The sequence below is a fragment of the Haliotis cracherodii genome, unplaced genomic scaffold (genome assembly GCF_022045235.1).
Source record: "Haliotis cracherodii isolate W230 unplaced genomic scaffold, xgHalCrac1.p SCAF_11, whole genome shotgun sequence".
In the NCBI taxonomy this organism is placed as follows: domain Eukaryota; kingdom Metazoa; phylum Mollusca; class Gastropoda; order Lepetellida; family Haliotidae; genus Haliotis; species Haliotis cracherodii.
The window spans coordinates 44334406-44358039 of record NW_027266266.1 but is presented as its reverse complement, the minus strand read 5'-3'; the positions used below and the strand labels follow the sequence as shown (position 1 = coordinate 44358039).

The 23634-nt window shown below is 39.0% G+C and overlaps 1 protein-coding gene across 1 annotated transcript in view; it reads left to right on the top strand.

Moving 5' to 3' along the window:
- The first annotated feature begins 8159 nt into the window (after positions 1-8159).
- Positions 8160-23634, top strand: part of LOC139456535 (huntingtin-interacting protein 1-like) — a 90237-nt gene continuing 74762 nt past the window's right edge. The window contains exon 1 of the mRNA XM_071238304.1: positions 8160-8335. Within this exon, the coding sequence (XP_071094405.1) occupies positions 8249-8335 (87 nt within the window). The 5' untranslated portion in view covers positions 8160-8248. The remainder of the gene's footprint in view (positions 8336-23634) is intronic.

Here is a 23634-nt window from a genome sequence, read left to right as displayed (position 1 = left end):
TTCCTAGGATTTGCCAACTTTCACAGAGGATTCATCAAGAATTACGCTGAGCTGGCATGTTCTTTGTATGACCTCACAGGTAAAAAAACCCTTTATCTTGGAGGAAAAACAAGAGCAGTCCTTCAAAAAGTTAAAAGTTGCCCTTACGTCAACACCGGTGTTAGCACTGCCCAACAAGAAAGACCACTTCATCTTGGATACAGATGCTTCAGATTGGGCCATTGGAGCGGAACTGATAAAAGTGCAAGATGGTCAAGAGAGAGTAATTAGTTACGGCAGTTTTAGTCTCACACCGGAACAGAGAAGGTACTGCACCATGCTGAAGGAGCTGCTTGCAGTGATACGGTTTACCCGACAGTATCGCCATTTTATGTTGGGTAGGCCGTTCACCACAGCAGTCTTTACCTGGCTACTAGGGTTCAGATCATCGGAAGGACAGCTCGCCCGTTGGCTTGAGGAATTAAGTCAGTACAACATGACAGTACTCCATAGACCTGGTGCCAAGCACCTCAATGCAGATGGATTGTCACAGATTCCCGAGAAGGACAATTGCCCTTATTATCAGGGAACAGTGGAGCCCCTATCACTCCCATGCAATGGCTGCAATACTGCAAGAGACCACACAAAAATTGGGGAGCCTTCCAGAAAGAAGTTGATTATTCCATACCCTTGTCAAGGAGAAACATCACTCAAGCCAAGGTGAGACAACACAACAACAAACTGCTCCTTGTTCCACTAACCCTCCAGCAAGAAGTGTTGAAGCATGTCCATGACATTCCCGCAGCAGGCCATATGGGAATCTCAAAGACAAGACTAAGGTCCCGATATTATTGGTACCGATGCTCTCAAGATGCACAGGAATATGTCCAAACATGTGAGAAATGTAGTAAGAACAAGAAACCCTCTAAACACTCTAGGGCAAAAATGACCAATTTCCACGCAGGCGCGCCAATGCAAAGGGTGCACCTGGATTTTATTAGTCCATTGCCCTTAAGCAAAAAATGGAATCAGTACATATTGATGATGGTGGACCAATTCACGAAGTGGGTTGAGTGCATCCCTCTTCCAAGCCAAAAGGCGGAGGTGACGGCACAAGAAAGCAATCCAGGAGGCACATGAGATGGCCAGGTCTAATCTCGAACAGCCTTACAAAGAATGAAGAGGGATTATGACTTGAAAACCAATGAAAGTACATACACCGAAGGAGATTTGGTGTATGTCATGGACACCGCTGGGAAAGGTAGGGAAGTGCAAAAAGTTGCATCCCACATGGAAGGTTCCTTTTCTAATTGTTAAGAAAGGAACACCCACCCTATTTATCATCCGATACAGGAATCGAGATTCTACTGTCCACCATGACCGCCACCGTCAGTGTCGGGATAGAAAAATTCCGGCATGGGTGTTGAGGGCAAAAGCCAAGTTTGAGTCAAAACAGCGGATGACAAAGGATACACAGGTGGAAAAACCAGTCGATGTCAACCAAAAAGAGACTGACATCTTATACTGTAAGTGCCAGAAACCCTACAATGGTACACTGATGATCGCTTGTGATGGTTGTGATGAATGGCATCACGGCGTGTGTGTGGGGGTCACGGAGGAAGAGTCTAAAACAATGGACTCTTACTACTATGACTACTGTCTCTATAACTGAAAGTGTATGTGCGTGGGCTTCTCATGCACATACTTGGAAGGGTTACCAATAAACATACAAACCCTCAACACCTCGCATGATTGAATATGTGGAGTAGGGCTGCAAGGAATTAGAAACTTCATACAAGGAAATACAAGACACAGTGAATCAAGTACACGTGCCTATTCATGGGTATTTTGCATCTTAAATTATCTGATGCCATAGGCTGTGGGGACATCATTAAACCTACAGACCCTTAACGCCTCGCATGATTGGATGTGTGGAGTAGGGTCGCAAGAATATAGCAACTCCATATTATCACAGTAAATCAAGTACCCGTGTCCATTCATGGGTACAAACCCTTTACGCCTCGCATGAATGAATGTGTGGAGTAGGGTTTCCAGCAATATTAAAGCATCCCTCCCAGCGATGACGGACGTCTTCGGATGTGCCAGAGCAGCTAAAAAATAAGGTGTTCCTCCAGCAATGACGGACGTCTCCGGATGTGCCAGAGCAGAAATGATGGGGGAGGACCTTCGGCAATGACGGACGTCCTCGGATGTACCCGAGCTTAGAAAACAGGGAGGAGTGTTGTGGGAGGCGATTTCTTCTTCCGTCGGAGACTTTCGGTTTCCCTCGGAAGTGTTCGGGCAGCAGAGGCCAAGATGCACGTGGCCGAGCGCTGCCGGAAAAGTGATCGTCTGCAACGAAGCCTTGAAACAGGTAAAATCCTTAGTTCTGAGCTAACAGTCGCGGGCCGCATTTTAACATAGCACTACGCGGATCGTGCCGGGTGATCATACCATTAATTGGCGGAACCGTCAGAGCAGCTAATCACCACATTGTTCGCGGAGATAAAATCACTACAGACACATCACATATTTTAACCTCTTTACCGTGATTGATATATGCTGATTAGTTTATTTTGTATTTTGTCTCATTCCATCAACATAATTTGTACCGGTAGTTCTACATATATTTCATCTTGGTTTGATTTAGAGGATAAATACTATGTGTGTGTTTCAAATTTTCATTCGAGCCCCTCAAGCTAACGCTTTCGGGTCTCGAGATGTATTTCCAAGATGCAAGTACTCGATAAAATCCCGGAAATAGACACACACATAGTATTTATCGATATTGTAAACCTATTGTTTTATTTAGAAAAAAAAACAACATGCGCGCTCTTTAACACCTCGTACTTACTCGGTTGTGAGGCGTCAACATGGAACGTTCTGTTGTTGCTATGGTGATTGTGATTTTGGTAATTTACGTACACCGGTAATGAGACGCAAATACCATCACGTATATTTCAGCTGCGATACCTACATCCTTGAATTACTCATACATTTTAGAATCAAATACCAAATGGCCTTTGTCACCAATACAAATTGTCTAGATGAAAAAACTGCACTTGTTGGAAAGGTAAACAAAGCCATTCGTCTATTCGTTGAGTACATTAATTTGGCTCTGCATATTCAGAATATACACGGGAAGAATTAGGGAATTAAACATATATACATTGCAATGATTTGATATTTTCAACAGAACTTGTCCAAGTTCCCGTCCTGTATGACGCCATGACTGACGCCAAATCACGCACAACGACAACGGTATCTATCAGAAGTTCTGACTATTTTCGTTGGTTTCAATGAAAGATACAACAACAAAAAACAGTACACAGATTGTTCGAATGTTTCTTATTACTTACATGTCACATTTATGTATATACGAACCCTGAATCAACGAAAGTCCCCTCGTAAAATCCCGCGCACCTTTGACAGTCAACACGCCATTTTGTAAAGTTCGGTCACCGGTAGTGATGTCAAACTTCAACATATTTGTTGTACATCTTTGGTAATTTCTCTGAGGTGAAGGTCCTTGTATGAAACTACACACGATCATTGTTTACTGCTTTTTACTGTTTCATTTTGTAGATCTTGCATATCTTTTGTAGATTTTTTCACACAATTAATTTCACTTTATATAATCAATGTGCAATATGATATCATACGTGGATATAGGTCACAACATATATGAACGTTTGATAATCTCCTGTTTGTTTGAACAATGTTCACATATGTAGCTGATAAGTTTATAGTGTCGTTTTCGATATTTCTTTAATTTGAACAAGTGTTACAAGATGAAATGTAAATGTACCTGACACATGTATGCATTTCTAGGGAGTGTAATAGTTAATATTATAAGTTCATATAAATAGTGTCCATGAATAGCCGTTTTATTTTATTATATAACTAAAACTGACGATATAACTTAACCAAAATGGATATTATTTTTCGTTAAATTATATGCACACATTTCTTGAAGAATTGGCTTGGTCTTGGAATTTTTTTAATGCCGTTGGATATACAGAACAGTGATGTCTGAGGATTCGCCAGGTGCGCGTTTTTCGCTATGGTGATTGTGATTTTTTTGTAATTATTTCATTATAATTTTTTTTAATTAGAAATTTAAAAATTCCAATAATTCCCATGAATAGAGAAAATCAAAATATTTGTTATGAATTTTTTATTTTTTATTTCAATTTGCGTCCATTGTTAATTACTATGCAAACAAGTGCAAAAGTGACCGTAGCTCACTAATATCCCCGACCCGCCTAGTGTGTCAGTAGTTACAAATTAAATAGCTAGGATAGGGTTAGCCTTTAGGGTTTAAAAAATTCATTTAAAAAAATGGAATATTAATAAAAACATTTTTTTCTTTTGACTGCACCCCTCCATATGACACAGATTATATGTACTAAGTTTGAGATGAATCCCCTGAATAGTTTAAGAGAAATCGCGCAGACAAATTTTTCGGACGGACAGACGGACGGAATCTTGGTATAACTATATACCCCCGACATTTTGTCGGGGGTATAAAAATGCTGAGTAATTATGTATTCCTACCCAGTGGTTCGGTCGCTTGCTTCATGGAATGCAAATCATATCCCTTTGACATTTGGTCATGTGACCCAAATTAGCCAGTCACAACACAGAACACACTTTCTATAGGTTTACAATTATATTTATTAATTTTAAATTTCATTTTAACTTATCTTAAACATTTCACACATTATAACTTTTGTCGTGCACGGTGCAATCTTAATCGCCAATAGTCGTGATGTTTGAAGGAAAAGGAAAGTTTCATCTGTCATTGTACACACTGAATAGTTATCGCCCCTTCTGAATATTTATTTTGACACATGAGGTATTTTGTGAACCAATTTCATTTACATCTTAATATGTTTGGATGAAAATCATAGCAGAAAAAGTGTCTTATGTCAACTGGACTCATGGCAGAACGATAGTGCGTGGTGCAGCAAAGACCACTATGAAACGTTAAATAAACATGATCGGCGATCTCGAGTTCGCCAAGCAACGCGTTGACTTAGCAAATCAGCAAAATGCACGGACGTGTTTCATGTTATGCAGTTCATTTACGATACAAAGCTTCTGTCATTGAATATACTATCACACTGTACCCATATGCCGACGAGATTATGATAAAACCTTTCGATTCACTTCCGCCGTCATCCGGGATCCTGACAGCAAAATGCGAATTCCAGTGTAATGCAGGCATATTTTAGTTGGACCTCAGGATTAAATGTGCAGTATCTGCACAGCATGCTCTCTATTCCCTGTCAGCTGATGCGACTCACACTGCATGGAACTATGCCCTCCAGGCCTCGTTTTCGATCCAAGATGGCGAAAGTGTGAAAAAGGTCAATATTTTCTCAATATTAACACCATGTGTCAGTGTAATAGATGTTGATATAATTTTGTCAGTTTACTGCATGAGTGAGTGAGTTTAGTTTAACGCCGCTTTGAACAGTAGTCTAGTTATATCACTGCGTGTCAGCTTAATGTGGAACGCCCGAAGTGATGTAGGCCTCAGACGTTTACCACTTTGGTGAAATCCACGAGCACGGTTATGGTGCCGACAAACCTGGAAACATATCTAGGCGAACCAGGATTCGAACCCAATCAAAGGTTTCAGGCTTGCCCAACTGACGCAATTCTGCACGGCGAATTTACGGCTCCTCAGACACCATTGTGTCAGTTAGTGCGCAAACATTAAAAAAAACATCAATGTATTTGTATTCAAGGAGCGGTTGGGTTGCCTTAAAAGTATGGATGTGTTTTAAGTATGGCTATACCCTCGTACCTCTCCATTTCTTGAAAATAACAGGCCTCGGCTCCATCAGTTTCAAGGAATGGAGAGTTACTCGGACATTCCCCACTAAGTCAAAGAAGCACACGTAAAATATGCACATGCCTGTCCAAACTCACTCCACGCTCTGCTGCCTGTATCCAAAATAGCCCATGCAAGTCTATTACCAGTTGGCAAGTCTAGATTATTACAGCTTCTAAAAATGACGAGTCTCTGGGCTCATTTTCACTATATTGTATTAAGATAATTCAACAACGATTTTTTCCTAAAATATTTCCATTTCATAAACTAGTTGTTAGTCAACCTGTTTCCAGCCCAGACATTGCCATCAATGCATTGAGAGAAGCTGAGCCATTGTGTGTAAGTTGTGCAGCCATTAAAAGTTAAATTGACATGCATCTTAAATCTGGAAAAGTAAACAAATAAACCGGTGTCTAAGTTATTATATTTCCAATATGCGCGAGGCTGTGCTCCTTGAAGCACACCAAACCATTCCAAATCATTCAGGGTGCATGTCTTTAAATACGGGTGACCTGGTCAGTAGGGCTGGGACGAGTCCAAATTTACTACCCGGGTACCCAACCCCCTCTTACCTGACCCTACCCTGGTACCCGCTGTAGGTCTCAAGATGTAGGTTCAAACTGTCCGATTGGGTAAAGTTTGACTGTAGCTCTGGTAAAACGTGTTTAGATACATGTATGAAAAGATTGGGTGTATACACTGAAGTTGACTGAAGTTATATTTTTATTCAAACATATAAAAGTCGTAGTAGTCAGGAAGAACTGCGAACATTAGTGACTTGTAGTTTAAACATAGAGGTTTAGATACCTTTTGTCATTAAACAATACATCACGTCACTAACCACTGGTCCAGGTAATCCTATGGGTACCCGAGTTACCCGTCCCAGTCTTACTGGTCAGCTAAATCACTGTGGAGAGTTGCGTCCCTAGGATTCGGGGATCCGCAAGTCGTGGTGTTCGAATCCCAAATCCGTCCCACTTATTATCATTGGTGTTGTGTGTATTTGTGAGTGGCTTCTTGTACCAGTCCGTACTTGTGTCGATTTAGTGTAAGCCAGATCGGAGAGCATCCCTCAATTTAACACGGATACCCGACTCAGTAATAATATAGTAACTCCGGGGAGATCAGTCTTTGTTCATGGCCCTTAAGACCCGTGAACATCCGGGTAGGAATAGGTCTTTAATAATCCATTTATGCTGTAAAAGGCGACTATGCGTGTCGTAAGAGGCGACTATCGGGACCGGGATGTCACACTCGCTTACATGGTTGATGCAAATCATCGTATCCCAATTGCGTGGATCGATGGTCATGATATCCATCACTGGATTGTCTGGTCTAGTCTCAGTTATTTACAGAAGGTCGTGATGTAGCTGGAATATTGCTGAGTGCGGCGTAAAACCATACTCACTAAATATTGTATTTGCATGGCATAAAGTTATTTGAGTCGATCTATCTAGGGGATGAAATCTTGCGGTGTTAATGTTTATGTATTGCATTTTACAGTGTGTGACACTTCAATAAAATATTCCTTTCTTCTTCTTCTTCTTCTTCTTCTTCTTCTTTCTTTCTTTTACTTTCTTCTTCTTTCTTCTTCCACTACTGCTGTACAAAACAAACAAAACAAATCAATTTCACAATTTTCATTGTTATCTAATTATAACACAACAGGGCACGATTAATCAGTTCATGAACCTTTAATGTCCTAAGGATTCCGCATTTATGAGTAATAGGATATGAAACCCTTAACTAAACGTCGGCCCGTCCGTATCTTCGTAGTGTCAGTGTGCATTGTCCTCCAGAGTCGCGCCGCCCCAGTTTCAGCTCCTGGATATATGTGAGGTTTAATGTTTCGGAATCATGCCAGGAAATAAGAAGGTAAGCTATTATCATACACAATATATACACATACACGACATATACATGTATGATTCATTGCTGCACATTGCATATTTCTTCCGCGTATGGACATTTATTGTTGTGACTTCTATATGTAGATTCTCATGTCGTAACAATACAGAACAACACATGTAATCGTATTTTCGGCATTGAAATGTAAAAAAATGTTTGCTGCACAATTAATACATATATATGATATATTCAGATGTGATATTAATCACAGTTACAGTGCTCGGAAGTACCAATGCGTTGTTTTGAGAACGTGATTATAAAACACTTTCACGTGATGTGCCAAACAGCATGTTATGTGTGGCAAATTCGTGAATACATTTTGCAATGAAAGATCCGGTTAAAAACTTACAAAATATTCCGAGACACACCCCCTTTGTTGTAAACATGGAGTTGTCGCCCCTAGTTCTATAGTTAGCCACGAGAGGTCGGTCTGAGTGTCAAAAATGGAGACTGAATCTTGTTGACTGAATGTCAATATAGTAAAGTTAGTTCGATAATTGTCCAAAATATTGCGTTAACATGTCGTCCCTACATTTACCAAGGGTGGTTAGTCAAAGAGGGAAGAGTTCTTTGGAAGTTGAACGTGAAAACTTTGAAAAAAGACAGGTAAGTTGCACATTTTGTTTTGACAAGTGCGAGCCCAGGCCAGGCTATGCATGTGGAATGATGAGGGAATATCGGTCGTAATAAGTTAAAGAAGCTCAAGAGGAATATGTGTCATATGTTGACCATTAGGAAACCAAGGCCTACATACCCGCGTGTGCAACCTAGGTGACCACCAGGACGCAACCGGCAAAACAACATAGTCGGAAAATTGCGCAAGAATAAATAGCAGTTATTATGCAATTCCTGACATTTGGCTAAGATGTTATGTTATTGCATCCAAAAGATATGCCGGTGCTTATGGTTAGGCGATTCCTGCAATTTAATTTAAAGTTTGTGGTCCAAAGTTTATGATACCAATTTTTCATATAATAATATTTATTTGGGATCATGTATCGATGTAACCAATATTGTATTGTAATGATGCATAAACACACAATGCAGCCGATGTCCGTGTTTCCATTCCGACCAAAGACAGTATGACCAGATTTATATCGACATGATAGAGCTTTACTCTTTACTGATATACACTGACCGCCTCCGTGGTCTAGTGGTAGAGCATCACCCAAAGAGCGGAAGGTCCAGGGTTTGATCACCGGCTGCGTCATACCAAAAGACGTTGAAAGATGGTACTTGTTGTTACCCTGTCTGACGCTCGGCATAAAGGGGCTAAAACAAGGACTGGTCGGCTCGGAGTCAGTATACTGTGTCTGAGTGGGGTATTCATGTTAACTGCGACATAGTATCTCAGTGGGCTAGCACTATAAATCGGCATTAGTCCGGACTAATACACACAGCCACACACACACAAATGCATGCACGTCGCTTTATAAGTGTAATAATCTTGGCCGCGACGTTAACCCAATTTCACCTCACCTGACCTAACTTCACTGATATACTATGTTTTCGGACCACAACGCCCCTGCAATGTTCCTTAGATATTGATAATGACAGTAGAAAATGCCAAAGTAGAACTACAATGCTATTTAAACATGGCCTCCATGGCAGCCATATTGGAACTGTTGTTTTGGTTAGACTGTCATTTGTTCATTTATCAGTGTGCAATCTTATATGCAAAGGCAGGGTTGTTGGGATTAAGGTAAACATCACTTTTTCAGGACATTACACTCAGCACTGATTGTTTGTGCATTCATTGTTCCTGTTAAGATATGCATTTTATTATCTTTTGTAGAAAAAAGGTACTTCAAGACCTTGTTGAACAACATAATGTATTGCAATTAACTGGCGTGTCAAAATAAGATAGGGTCCCGAAAACTATCATATGGAGGCTTGTTACACTATAAGCATGATAAGGATATAAGATGTACAAGACATTAAGTTATGACAGTGTTAAGTAAATGTTTTAACATTTAAAAATATTTAATGGAAAAAATTATATAGACACACATGACTGATCACTGCATTTTAATTTAAGTTGGATACCATTTATGCATGGGCATGCATCATTCATTTGGATAGAAAAAGGCACTCATCCTCTACGCCATGTAAGTTTTCCAATTGTTACAGATATTCTCAAGGCTGATAAAAATTTGTGTTTTCTATTTTATCACTACTTTAGCTAGTAAACATTCTGGGTTAATTTCTATCCCTGCTTACACCATGTTTACAGCAACATTAACAACAACAAATGTACCGGTATACTTTATGATGTCTACCACAGCTTGCTGCCATTGTTAGAGGATACATGGTAGAAAACTCTTGCTTTCCCACCCTTGCAACCTGGTCATCTTCTGTAGTGTTAGTATTGGGGTCTGGTAGATAGCCCCAGTTGTTGGTTTGAGAAGGAACATTTGTTTGAACATGTTGAAGAGAGTCCATCTGTACACTGTGGTACAATATTTATTTCGGGAGGTAGTAAATATACTTGACTGTCAAGACAGCTATTCAAATGAGCTTGTGAATTTGTCTGTTATTCCACTTCAAGAAAACGTTAATTGGTTTAGTTGGTAATAAGCTTTGTGATTATTTGTGATTGTAGTCTATTGACTTTCAGGGGTTCGCAGAAATATTAGCATTGGGCGAAATTCCTTTGTACTTTAGTCAGCAAAGAAAACAATTGTTTGTGCATACTCCACAGAATGAACTAATGCTGACCAGTTCAAATTGTGACAGATTTGAACTTTTCATCAGTTGTAGAGTGAATCTACGCCCCGTTTCCTGTTTAGGCTTAGAAATACTTTGTGTGTCTCTATAAATGCTATAACCACCTGACGTTACTGATCTTCTAACATTAATAAAAAATATTTTGTTATTTAAAAATAATGTGATTAACCATGTTAGTATAAATTTATTCATATTTATCAATATATTAAAATGTGAAATATCTACCTGAGTAATTAATTTTGTTCAAAGTTTACATGGATTTGTTATGAAACATATTTTTGATGATGGAAATGTGATTAAGTTACAAATAATATATACATCGAAGAACAGAGACTCTCTGTACATGCTATGTTGATAGAAAAATAAATGCAAAATGAATTTGCAGCTTTCCTTTGAACAGTTTTAAGTGATTTTAACTTGTCAAATCTTGCAAGCATCACATGAGTAAACAATAAACTTTGAAATCTACAAATAGTGATACCTGAACGATTACTTAACTGATTTTACTTAAAAGAAAAGAGTACACTCCAACTTTTGCAATTTATCGAAATACAGAAATAGAAATCATTTAGATAGGCATCATGATTTGCGACAATTAAATCAGGGTATGTTGAACATATGGTCAGATTGATCACGTAATGTAAACAACATGTTTGTCTTATCATGACTCAACTCACGAAGTGTGACAGCGATGTGCCACGTGCAGGTGTATATTCAAGTACAAACATTTATTTGGCAATCCTGGCCAGCTGATATTGAAAATACCTGTATACCAAATGACTTGCCAGTCAGTATAGGCCGTATTCCCCCATGTCCATATGGACAAATGAAGTGTTAATCTATTTCCTTGCAATGTTTGTTTATCACCACCTGGAGACCTGGGTTAGAATAGGATCTCAGCACTTATTACTTGTAAGAGCCAACTAATTTGGATTGAGGTGGTAGGCTCAGAGATTTTCCTAAGCCCCAATGACTTGATCGTTGCTCGTGTTTTCACTCACTGGTCTGCTTGGGCCAGATTTAAATATTTATAACTCATATTGCTGACAAGGTATAAACAACACTCATTCACCCAATGTTTACTATTCTGTTGAATGCCACATGTAATTATCAACAAGCTGATGACATCACATTCTTACTGTTCAAGTCACGTTATATAATATGTAATTTATACTTTCATCAAGTTGACTGGTTAGAATTCAGGTTATAGCAAGTTTGCATAATGTTTAGCTTCATCTATTGACCTGGCAACAAGACCACTGACTACAAGTAATAGCAGGCCCTCTGTTGTTTCTCTTGGTGATTGCCTATTAAGTTAACAGTTCTCTAGATGGTTATATTATTTGTTGCCTCAGTTTTCTTGAAAACATTTGGAAACCAGAGCTCGAGTTAACTTTTTGAGCAATTGAGTTTTACCCTAATTTCTATTTATTGGGTTATTACATTTTTCATTGGGTAACCAATATTTTTTCACTCATCTATTCATCACTCTATTAGGTTTCCCAAAATTAGTGAACATTTTAAGATTTAATGAAAAATGAAATTATGTTTTAGATGTATATCATGGTTTATAACTGTTCTAAATATATAGGCTTGACTAGGAAAGTAAATTAGCTCGTAATTATTTTTCAGAAATTAGCTCCTTTGTACGCATTCTGAAAAAGCTTCATTACGCAAGCTGTTTTTATTATTTGAGTTTTTCATTTAATGCATGCATTTCTGTACAAAAGCAAATTGATAGTAATTGGGTTTTGAATATTTTTGGGGGTATTTTACGCTAATACGCTGCATCTCTGGGAAACAAATTCAGGAATGTTACTACCATGGCTTAACATGCATAAGAATTGATTTTGTTGACTGCTATTTATTTGTTGACACTGATGATGTGGAATAAGTTGGAAGCATCCCATGGTGGCTGTACAGACTACACAAATAAAGATTTGTTATAGTGATTTGGATAGCAGGAGTCTTACAGTAATAGAATTACCATTGCTCTAAGGCATGTGTATATTTACTGTCTGAGACCCATGAAGACCCGGGGTAGAACAGGTCTTCAGCAATCCATGCTTGCTGTAAAAGGCGACTATGCTTGTCATAAGAGGCGACTCATGGGATTGGGTGTTCAGGCTGTAAAAGGTGACTATGCTTGTCATAAGAGTCGACTAACGGGATTGGGTGTTCAGGCTGCAAAAGGCGTCTATGCTTGTCATAACATGCGACTAATGGGCCTTCAGTCCAGTTTTGTGATGTATGTTTGCAGTCTTGTGATATGAGCTTAGTTGATCCCTGCATCCACAAGAATTTTGAAACCATTTGGGCAAGTTCACTGTAGTTATTGACAACAGAGACAACTCAAGTAACACTTGTGTGTTATATATTGAGAATCTTTTGTTGAAAAAAACAGAAAAGGATACTTTCATTCTTTCTAACACTATAAAGGTACACCATGTGGATCAGAATACTCCCCTTGCACCTTATCATGCAGATGCTTATGATATTGAATGGGAGAATATTTGTACGTCACCATACCCAGATACTATTGTTTTCAATCGATGGTTTGCCCGATTCAGACACTGAAGCACATGTACCACATGTGGTGTTTCCTTAGGCAAGTGACTTTGTTTGAAATGTGCCTCTGTTCACCCAGCTGTGAGTCGGTACCCGGTAGGATGAGATGGTAATGTGGCTGTTAACCTTCTAGTTCTAGCGCCTCACAGGCAGCTTGAGTTGTATACTCCCCAGGGAGCTGAGAATGAAAATTGAGTGCTCACTGATCCATTGACCAGGGTAATAATACTGTAGCGCTATGAGCATCCAATTGGTGAATGGAATCTGGTGCATTATAAATGCACTAATTATTATTATTATCATTATCATTATCATGTGCAGTCAGTGTGTGAAATAGTCTCAATATATTGGTGGCCAGGTTGGCTAGCTCATAAGCCTTAAAAGTAACTAGCCAGTTTCAGATTGCACTATTGTAAATAGGCGACAGTTTATTTTTCCAGAAATTTGATTCTGTGAAGATATCAATAAAGTAAACCCAAATTGCAACTTTGGAGTCAAGCATTATGAAGGGGGGTAAACTCTGATCTCGCGGGCTCAATTCGTGGGTGATATTTATTCTATTTTTGATGGTCGTGTTGATCTTTTGAAACGGGAGAACTTTTTTATTTTGATAAATTATGAAGTGAGCATAAAGAAATCGCATTAAATTTTAGCAGCCAGTCAGGCTAGGGTAATTTCAGAATATTTAGCCCAACTGAAGGTTTGCTAGCCACAGGCTAGTGTGCATTTGGCAATTTCACCCAGTATGCTGTCTGCCCTAGATTCAGCCAGAGTATTGCTGACACAGTGACTCCAATGTTATACACACTTTTAAATAGGAGTAGTTCATTGAATTTGCCATTGCAACAAGTAGGCCATTGCATTCTGTTGTGGTATATATCCAAATCGTGATTATGATATTGATCTTAACACATGCGATGTGACAATTTTGCAAGTTAAATCCCTTTAAAGAGCCTATTGTACTACCTTCAAAGAAATTTTCACACCTCATTGAACATTTGGCATTGCATGTTCCTTGCTTTCCATCTTGTTAAAGGCCCATATGAATGGCCCTGTGTGTGTGGGTTGTGTGCACCCTGCAACCTCCTGTTGATCTCTCAGGGGGTCATAAATGTATATGGTATTGGTCATGACATTTAGGGGGGGTGGGGTAATCATCAATCTCTATAACCACTAACCACTAACAATTAGCTCTAGGGCTTAAACATTTACCATTAGTCTGTCTTACAGACCCTGATACAAATATATATCAAATACAGCCCATGCAAGTCTATAATGTTTCATTAACTTGTCCTGGAAATCAAATTTAGTCATCTGAAATTTGAAACGAGCGGAAATCTGATTTAGGACCACAGTACTGATGAGGATCTCCTTTAAGTAGCCCTAAACTTCCAGGTTTGGAGAGGAGTGCCAATTGTCATGGTTTAAAGCAGTTCCTGGTGCCTGAAGTCACACTTACTGACTTAGAAATCCTAATGTGATATTGTTTATATGAAGCCCGCAATAAAGTTTGTACTTTTAAACATCTAACAAAATATGCTGGATTTTCAAAATTAAAAAAAAATTAAATGAATCATGATGAAAAGGAAATGGTCAATGTTAGCAAATATATTGAGTGAACCTGCATTGGTTGAGTTGAGTGTTATGAGTGGGTTGTCGATCTTAATTATGGAATCGCTGACAACTGCTTTGAAACAAAATATGGTGCTGCTCAAGCAGTGTTTTTACATTGTCCAACAACACTCTAACACATGACACACTATGACCAGCTGATGACAGGCATTGAAAGCAGCGTTAGAAATTGGCACTAGTCCTGTAGTTCTTACCAAACTGCCGAATAGTTAAAAGGTATCCTAAGGACTAGTGGAAATTGGCCCATATTAAGGGTTTTGCTATATCTTATCATTATAAGGACTAGTGGGCAAAAACTGTTGGACTTTTCTAACCCTGGAAAGCATGAAGCACATCAACTTTGTTAGCTTACATGATGTGGGCATCCCTAAAGATGTATTTTGTTGTACACCGCACATCACTATTATGACCATGATGACATGGTATTGCTTGTTGTGACGAAAAAGATGGCATCCCAGTTGTATGTAGAAAAGAGCCAAATTCCATGCTCTCTGTTATCCAAAAAACTTGAATTACTTTCTCTTTGAAGACTTTCTAGATTTCTTTCGTGTTTTCTGCACAAAATGTATTTCCACACAACCACTGAATATAGTAGTAACTGCAACTTTGCATTTTGTAACTTTTAACAATACATGTAATTATATAAATATTCCGACAATAACTGTAAAAGAAGTACTATTGAAAAATATTAGCTTCAGCGGTGAAGCACCTGTCAAATTGGCTGTTTTGAATCAGAGGGGGTTTATTGTGATTTAATAACCTCTGATTGACCAATCAGAATCAAAATTCTTTGGGGTAGAATTGAAATTACAACTGCCCATCTTGCTTGAAGATGGATCAAAAGAATAATGATAAATCATCTTGTTGCCTGACTCTTAAGCATCTTTATGAGTGCCCTGTGTCACTCTGAAGAAAAAGTCCTTTTCAGTCCCCAGTAACATTGACTTGAATGCTGTAAGGAGTTAAAAGTTTCTCTCTGTATATGAACATGCTGTAATAGGTGAATATTGCATTTACACACTGGCCAGGAGCAGTCCGACATATGATTGATAATAAATGTTGCTGAAGATTCTTAATATTGACAGTTTACCAATATCTCCTCTTTATTTTGCGAGGACTAGAAAATATGAATCATTTTGCCTTCTGTACAGCTTTGATTTTTGTTGGAAACAGATAGATCATATACCTTAGATCCGTATCTGATCATAGACACATTTGCCCTATGTGAAAACCTGGGTTAGAATCGTCCCAAGCAACCTGTGCTGGTTGAAGGGGGCAATTATATTGTATCAGGTGTCAGAGCTCTATATACAGTCCCCTGAAACTGCAATTTATGCAGAATTACTTATAAAAACTTTCTACCCATTGTATAAAAATACCCAATAGACAACAGGTTATAAATATATTGAATGATGACTTGTGAGTAAATACTCAAAGGTTGAAAAAGGATCTGGAGCCGTGTTCAGGGTCTGTAACTTGGTTGACTTGGTTGTGTCATTGTACCTTGATGGCAAGTCCAAGATTTTACAGGTTGTTATGATGATGTATGTGGATATCTGACTTCGACATGAAAACAAGCAAAAAATATAAGTTCAGGTTCTTTCATTGCTGTCAACTGTTTGGTAGATAATTGTACATGCTTCTCTTCAGTCAGCTGGTACTTGATCATGTTGATGAGTGTGGATGAAATCATCCATTGTACTCCTTCCTGTGCAGATTGTGCAACAGATCTGTGTCACTGTACATGGTACGCAGTATGCAGTGTTTGGAGCTTGGAGAGTATTAGGCTGCCACGTTGATACAGCGTTTCCGGAAAGCAGAAGGTCCATGGTTCGATCCCCAAATCTTACCAAAACGCTTTACTTGTTGGTACTTGTTGTTACTCTGCCTGACGCTTGACATTATCATAAAACAAGGACTCGTCAGTTCGGAGTCAGTATGCCGTGTCTGAGTGGGTGAGGACTATATTATCACCATTAATCCGGGCTGGTACACACAGATATGCATATGCGCACACACGCTCACATACATGTATGTCGCTATATAAGTGCAATAATCTCAAATGCAACATTAAACCCCATTCACCTCCCCTCAGCTTGTACACATATATTGGACAGCAGGTCTGTATCACTGCATTTGCCACTGTATCATATCTATGCTTGCTTGTTTGTTTGTTGTTCAACGCTGCACTCAGCACTATTCCAGCTATTTGACAGCAGTCTGTAAATAATTGTGTCCGGACCTGACTGTCGAGTGATTGATGTCATGAGCATCAATCCATTAATTGGGATATGATGATATGCACCAATCAAGTCAGTGAGCCTGACCACCCAATCCCCTTTTACAACAAGCATAGTCGCCTTTTACGGCAAACATCATGGTTGCTGAAGACCTGTTCTACCCTGGATGGGTATGCAGCCTTGTACCTACCTAACTACCGACTAACGGGATCGCGTGATCAGGCTTGCTGACTTGGATGATGCATGTCATCATATCCCAATTAGGTGGATCGATGCTCATGACATCAATCACTGGACAGTCTGGTCTGGACACAATTATTTACAGGCCACCGTCATATAGCTGGAATAGTGCTGAGTGTGGCGTTAAACAACAAACACAACGTGGCTGTAAATGAAGCACTGTAAAGCTTAAATCAGTTACCTATTACATAAGTAACATGGACCCACAAAAAGGGTGAGCCAGCACTCGAGACCTCCTTACATGAGCAGTCATCAGCTATTGAGGGTATGATAGAGCGTGGTGTGTCAAGTGGTGGTTGAGTGACAGGACTTGCCTTGCAGTATGGGCTGCTCATGATGGAGGTGACAACATGGCTGGGGGCAATGGACAAGATTGATGTTACTTATTGCTGTTCACATGTTAACTGATATGTCTACTTGAACAATGATTTATGTTCAGTAAGTAATGGACATGATGGATAATGGTGAAAAATACCTTGTGATTGTAAGTCTGATTGAAATAAGTGAACATTTATTACAGCTAGGTTTCTCTATGAATGTGTAATAGAATCTGTATCAGTGTTCGAAATTAAGCATGAAAGTCAAGGGGCCCTTGTCAAACACTAATGTTAAAAGTTAAAGATATAAGGTGTCCCAAGATTCATGTTGTATAGAGCTGACTTGGTTGTTCGGAGACCTGCATCACTTCGGGCTTTCCTCCCACATAAAGTTGACATGCCTTGATATAACTGGAATACTGTTAAAAGCGACGTTAAATCCAACTCACTCACTCCAATTCATGCTTTTGTATGCTTTATAGAGCTGACTTCCCAATAACCACCGGAACAGGACACCACTAGAGAGGTAGAGGCTTTACATGATGCTTACAAGTTACATTTAACATTAGAGCATTGAATGCAGTATTACATTTCAATGTTTAAATACCTGCATTTAGGAAAACTAGAAGTTTTAAAAAAATCCCTAATTTTGAACAAATTGCCTGCCTGTAATGGTTTGGAATCCCACATAAATCCCTTGATGTAGTTTTGAGATTGGACCATGTGGTCTGCTGGGAGTGTGTTTCTAGGTGCAGTGGAACCTTGTAAGTCAGAGTCTTTTAACTCCAATATTGTTAGGGCTGTGTATTGACCTGGATTTTGTATTGCAATATATTGCCATACTTTAACCTGTATTGTGACCAGATTGCAATATATTGCCAATTTAAATTTTCATGAGTTAATTAGAGTTATACCCTGTATTTATGTCAGATACCATCAGTCGGCTATACTCTCGGTATAGAGAGCTCCGTGAACGGGCTATCGCTGTGAGGAGCTTGATAGTCGGGATGTGTACACGCTAATTGATGAAAAGATTGTTAGAGGCAAGTTGTATCCATCTCCATATCAATTAGGAACAAATAAATGTACTTATTTATATTTGCCCCAATATATTGCTACATTTACAAACGTATCGCAATACGTAGTGCTGAAGATTAGCACCACAATATAGCGGTGTACCGGTAATACCGCACACTCTTACATATTGTGTATGGAAATGAAACATTAAGGTCCTGAATCATTAACAATATTAACTATGGTATAGTTTCAATATTCACACACCAGTACTTCAATTAAATGAACAAGGTGGGGGCACAGGTGGCCCAGTCGTCTAAGGCGCCACGATTCGCTGTGCAGAGTTGCGTCCCTTGGGCACGCCAGAAACCTATGTTTGTGTGTTCGAATCACGGTTCGCCCCGATTATGTTTCTAGGTTTGTCAGCACCATACCCATGCTCGTGGGTTTCACCGAAGTGGTAAACGTCCGAGACCTGCATCACTTCGGGCTTTCCTCCCACATTTAGCTGACACGCCATGATATAACTGGAATACTGTTAAAAGCTGCGTTAAACCCAACTGACTCACTAATGAACAAGGTTCAAATTTAACAAATGGTCAAAAATTAGTTCGAGATTCAGGAAGGACTAGTGCCATTTCCTTGTGGATTGTCACTTTTACCTTCAAGTGAGATGGTAACTCTGTAGCAGATTATTGTAGCAGACTGTGACAATTCAAATTGATGTCTAACCCTGATGTAAGCCTAGACCATCCCCCCAGATACGTCAGTGCAGAGAGTATCCTCCCAGTGACTCATTCTTCATCACTTCCTGCTTAGCCAAGGTCTCAAGGTCAGTGTGACCCACTGGTAGCCAGATGACCTCCTGTTGGCCTCTGCCTGTTCTGAAACTGTGACCCAAATGTTATGTTGAGATGTAAAAAATTAGAAGAAAAAATGATGGAACCAAAGAATTTGTAATAATAAGTATTGATATTTTGTGAAATGTAATTTCCGGTGGACATGGGCATTGGGTTAGCCTGGTGGTTAATATGTTAGCTTGTCATGCTGGAGACGTTGGTTTTATTCCCCACATTGTACAAAGTGTGACCCATTTCTGGTGTCCCACTACAATATTGCTGGAATATTGCTAAAAGAGGTATTAGACAACATTCATTCATTCTCTCATGTACCTATGATTGTGGGTTCAAATCCAGGTTCGTCAGCATCGTCAGTATGTTTCTAGGTTTGTCAGCACATACCCTTTCTCATGGGTTTCACCGAAGTTGTAAATGTCTGAGACCTGCATCACTTCGGGCTTTCCTCCCACATTAAGCTGACATGCCGTGATATAACTGGAATACTTTTAAAAGTGGCATTGAACCCAACTCACTCACTCACTCACTCACTCACTCACTCACTCATTTTCTCATGTGGACACCATGGAGTCAGAATCTCCTCTTTTTGTTACCAGATGCTTTTGCATGTAAGTCAGACATATCCTAGGTCATTGTGTATGTATAAATATGTATATTTGATCTTCAAATGATTTGTCAAATTTTATGAGAAAACAACTTCAACTTCAAATTTCACAACAAAGACAATTAAAGCATTTCATAGCCATTTTTGCAGGCATTGCAGTCACTGAACATGCTGAAAGGTTTTTGATGAGTAAGCAGAATCTGTTTTGATTGTGACAGCACATGCCTGAGGTCATTGTGTCTAATAATAACTAGTGATATTTCCATGGGCCAGTGGTTATTTTGTTTACAGTTCTGACCCTCTTGCTGTGATATTTACAGGTCTTTTATTTCCATTGTTAAGCTATGCCATATACCATGATATACACTGACCATATATATGTTGCATTTGAGTATATTGACCTCATTTCAGCTCTGTATTTCTGTAGAGGCCTCTGACCTCTGTGGATGATGTAGCAAGCTGTTGATGTAATTGTATACCAAGGTGGGGAATATTAGTTCACAAAAAGGAGTGTTTATCATGATTTATATGCTTGGATACAATGTCCTGGGTCCCATTCCTAAAACTCGTAAAAGTGATATTAGAGCTACGACTATCATAAGTCTGGCTTACAGGATGGGTGTTACAATCACCTTAGCACTAACATTGCTCTTTGGAACAGGCCCCCCTGACAGACCCAAAAGTTCACTGAATATCAGCTGCAATCAGCATTATTCCAGTGTAATTAAAGGAGCGAGTGAAATCAAGTCAGCAACGATTCACGCCATCTCGGCATGATGAAACATGATCAAGTCATATCACCTGGCAACACGATCCATTTTAGTTGACGCCACCCATCCTGTGTGTCCCCATGCCAGCTGTATGACTACCTGGTCAAGTCTCTCTTCCGACTTCATTCTAGTGAGCTGCCCACATATAGATGCAGGGCTCAATTAATTTATATAAATGCAACCTTATATTTATGGCTACAGGCACCAAGGACATGTAGAAATATTCAGGTTTGTGTCCACACAAACCTGATCTTTGAACACACACACAATGCCTCTAAAATGTATTTATGTTTTTATTTATTTATTGCTACATCATTAATCCCTGTATTATGTGTAATGTGTCGTGCTTTCTTGGGAATGACGTAATCAAACTATGGGTACTTCCAAGATGTGCACATGTTCCTCTTATGTTTTAGTTTTACATTAGCAGCAAACCGACCCAATCGTTTTACCTTTGATCAATTCATTACACCTGGGTGCTACCTGTTTTTGTTTGTAACTTGGTTTTCATGTCAATATGCAACTTGTGCACGTTATGTCAGGTTCTTGAATAAAGACGTGCTCTTACAACAAGCATAAGGTGTTGGGGACCACTATTCCCTGAAATTCATAAGGTGCAGAAATTTGGTGTACTACATGGCTTTGATTGGGTTAAAATATCTTGTAAGGAGGAGTCTGACTCTAAGCAGTGTTCAAGATTGTGTTTAAAAGTCAAGGAGTCTTTGTGAAGTTGTCTTTACCATTATGTTGAAAGTTGAAGATTTAGGGGGCCCCTAGATTCTAAAACAAAGGCGCAAACTTCGAGGACCCCAGGACCTCCTGTAATGTTTTTAACACTGCTTATAAAGAAAGGTCAAGGTCGCAAGGATGGAGCCCTGTTCCAGGGATTGACCTGGGTCTAATATTTCTCTTTTCCTGTTGTTTGGACTCTCAGTAATACTGACAGATTTAGGGGGTCCAGGCATGAAAATGGGGGGGTCCTAGGCTGGCGACATGTGGCACCTTGGCTTGATTTACAAGAAAATTTTATGATGTTATATCGTTACTCAGGCTCAGAAGCCTTTTGTTTAATATTAATGGGTATTTCAAGAAGACACCCTGAACATTGGGTGTAAGTCTTTCAAGAAAGGGAATGTCCATTGTTGTAACATACAGTCAAATCAAACAGCCATACTTTCTGCATCTCACACGACTCACGATGTAAAGTATTCGATGCCATTCTCAATTTGCAATATTAAGCATCCTGTGAAATCTGCGTTATCACTTTCCTCATCTTATGAGGAAACAACAAACATGACACAGGCGATTTTAAGTGTAACAGCAGAATATGCTGACTGGGCTGGAATACAGTCATGTTTTACCTGACAGATAAACTGGAAAAACTGTTGACCCACGTGAAGTTAAATCAGTTATTGATGATCGATTGATTGATCAGTTGTTCATTGATCAGTAGCAACTCTTTGCATGTAAACATTTACACAATTCAGGGTTAGAAATTGGCACTAGTCCTGTAGGCCTTATGCCAAACTGGCTAATAGTTAAGGTATCACAAGGACTAGTAGAAATTTGCCAATTTTAATGATTTTGCTATATGTTATCATTATAAGGACTAGTGGACTAAAAATGTTATTTTCTATCGCTGCAATTTCAGATTATTAGATCAATACAGTACAACTGTAGGGGGCAGTGAGGTGGCAAGTACTTCAAGAGTCGGCGTGTCAAGCCACATGTCCAGATTTGATTCCCCGCATTTGTACAAAGTGTGAAGCCCGTAAATTTCTGGTGTCACCTCAGAATATTAATAAAAGCCATTAATTCATTCACCAGCTCACTCAGTATATTAGTAAGTATGAGATAAGTATACCCACCTTTTAGTGTAGTCAGCAAAATAATGGAATTGTCAGCCCAGGCAATCATCATGACAATTACTGGAATGTTTCCTCAGCATGAAATCTTTCTCTGATGAAAGTTCTCACATGAATTTCACTTGACATACACCAAATTTGGATGGGATGTTCCATGGTTAAAAGAGCAGTGGTCACGGTCAGGTCATTCAAAGATATATTACTTGTCCTCCAACACAAATGATATGGTTCAGATTAATAATATTTTTACAATACAGAGTTAATGGCTCCACAGGCTCAGTTTAAGATATGTCATTAGATCTCTAATGAACATGGGCATCAACCCATGGAGCCGAGTCCCCTATAAAACCCATTAAATTTATGTGATGCTGTCTCCGACTTAAACCGTTAGTCTGAAGCCCAAGTCTAATACAATTCTTTTTGGGCTCGTGAGCTCAGTTGGTAGCAGTCCATATGGTAAAATGTACTAAAAAATATGATGCACTGGTAGTAGACTCAAAGGCTTTTGGCACAGTCTGATGATGATTTTAACTGAAATGATACGGTAGATTACAAGCGTTAAAGGCTCCTCGGGCATAACTTCACACAATTTTACAAGAATATTACTTGACATGGGTACCAACCCCAGGAGAATGGTCCTCTTTCAAACCATTAAGATTTTTGTGATGATTTAAACTGAAATTAACTTACTTTACCAATGAAGACAGTCACAGTCATTAATGACAGCTACATGACTCTGTACTTGAGCTGTTGCATGCATACATGCTGGTAACGGACTACCGTAATTATTCTGATAAATAAATGAACATCATCTGGACACTAAGATGACTGTAATTAAGGCACTTGGTGTCAGCACTTTTGAAAGTGGAATCTACTCTTGTCCTTATGAACATTTATAATGTTTGTGAGATGTCTATCTTATTATGATGAAATATGAATCAATCTTTTAAAAAAATATTTGATGATTTGATTATATGCTTGAATAAAACAGTGTTGTGATGGAACATGTTGAATATCAAGTGATATTTAGGATAACTAACATTTGAAGAATTGATATTTTCATCAAGCTTG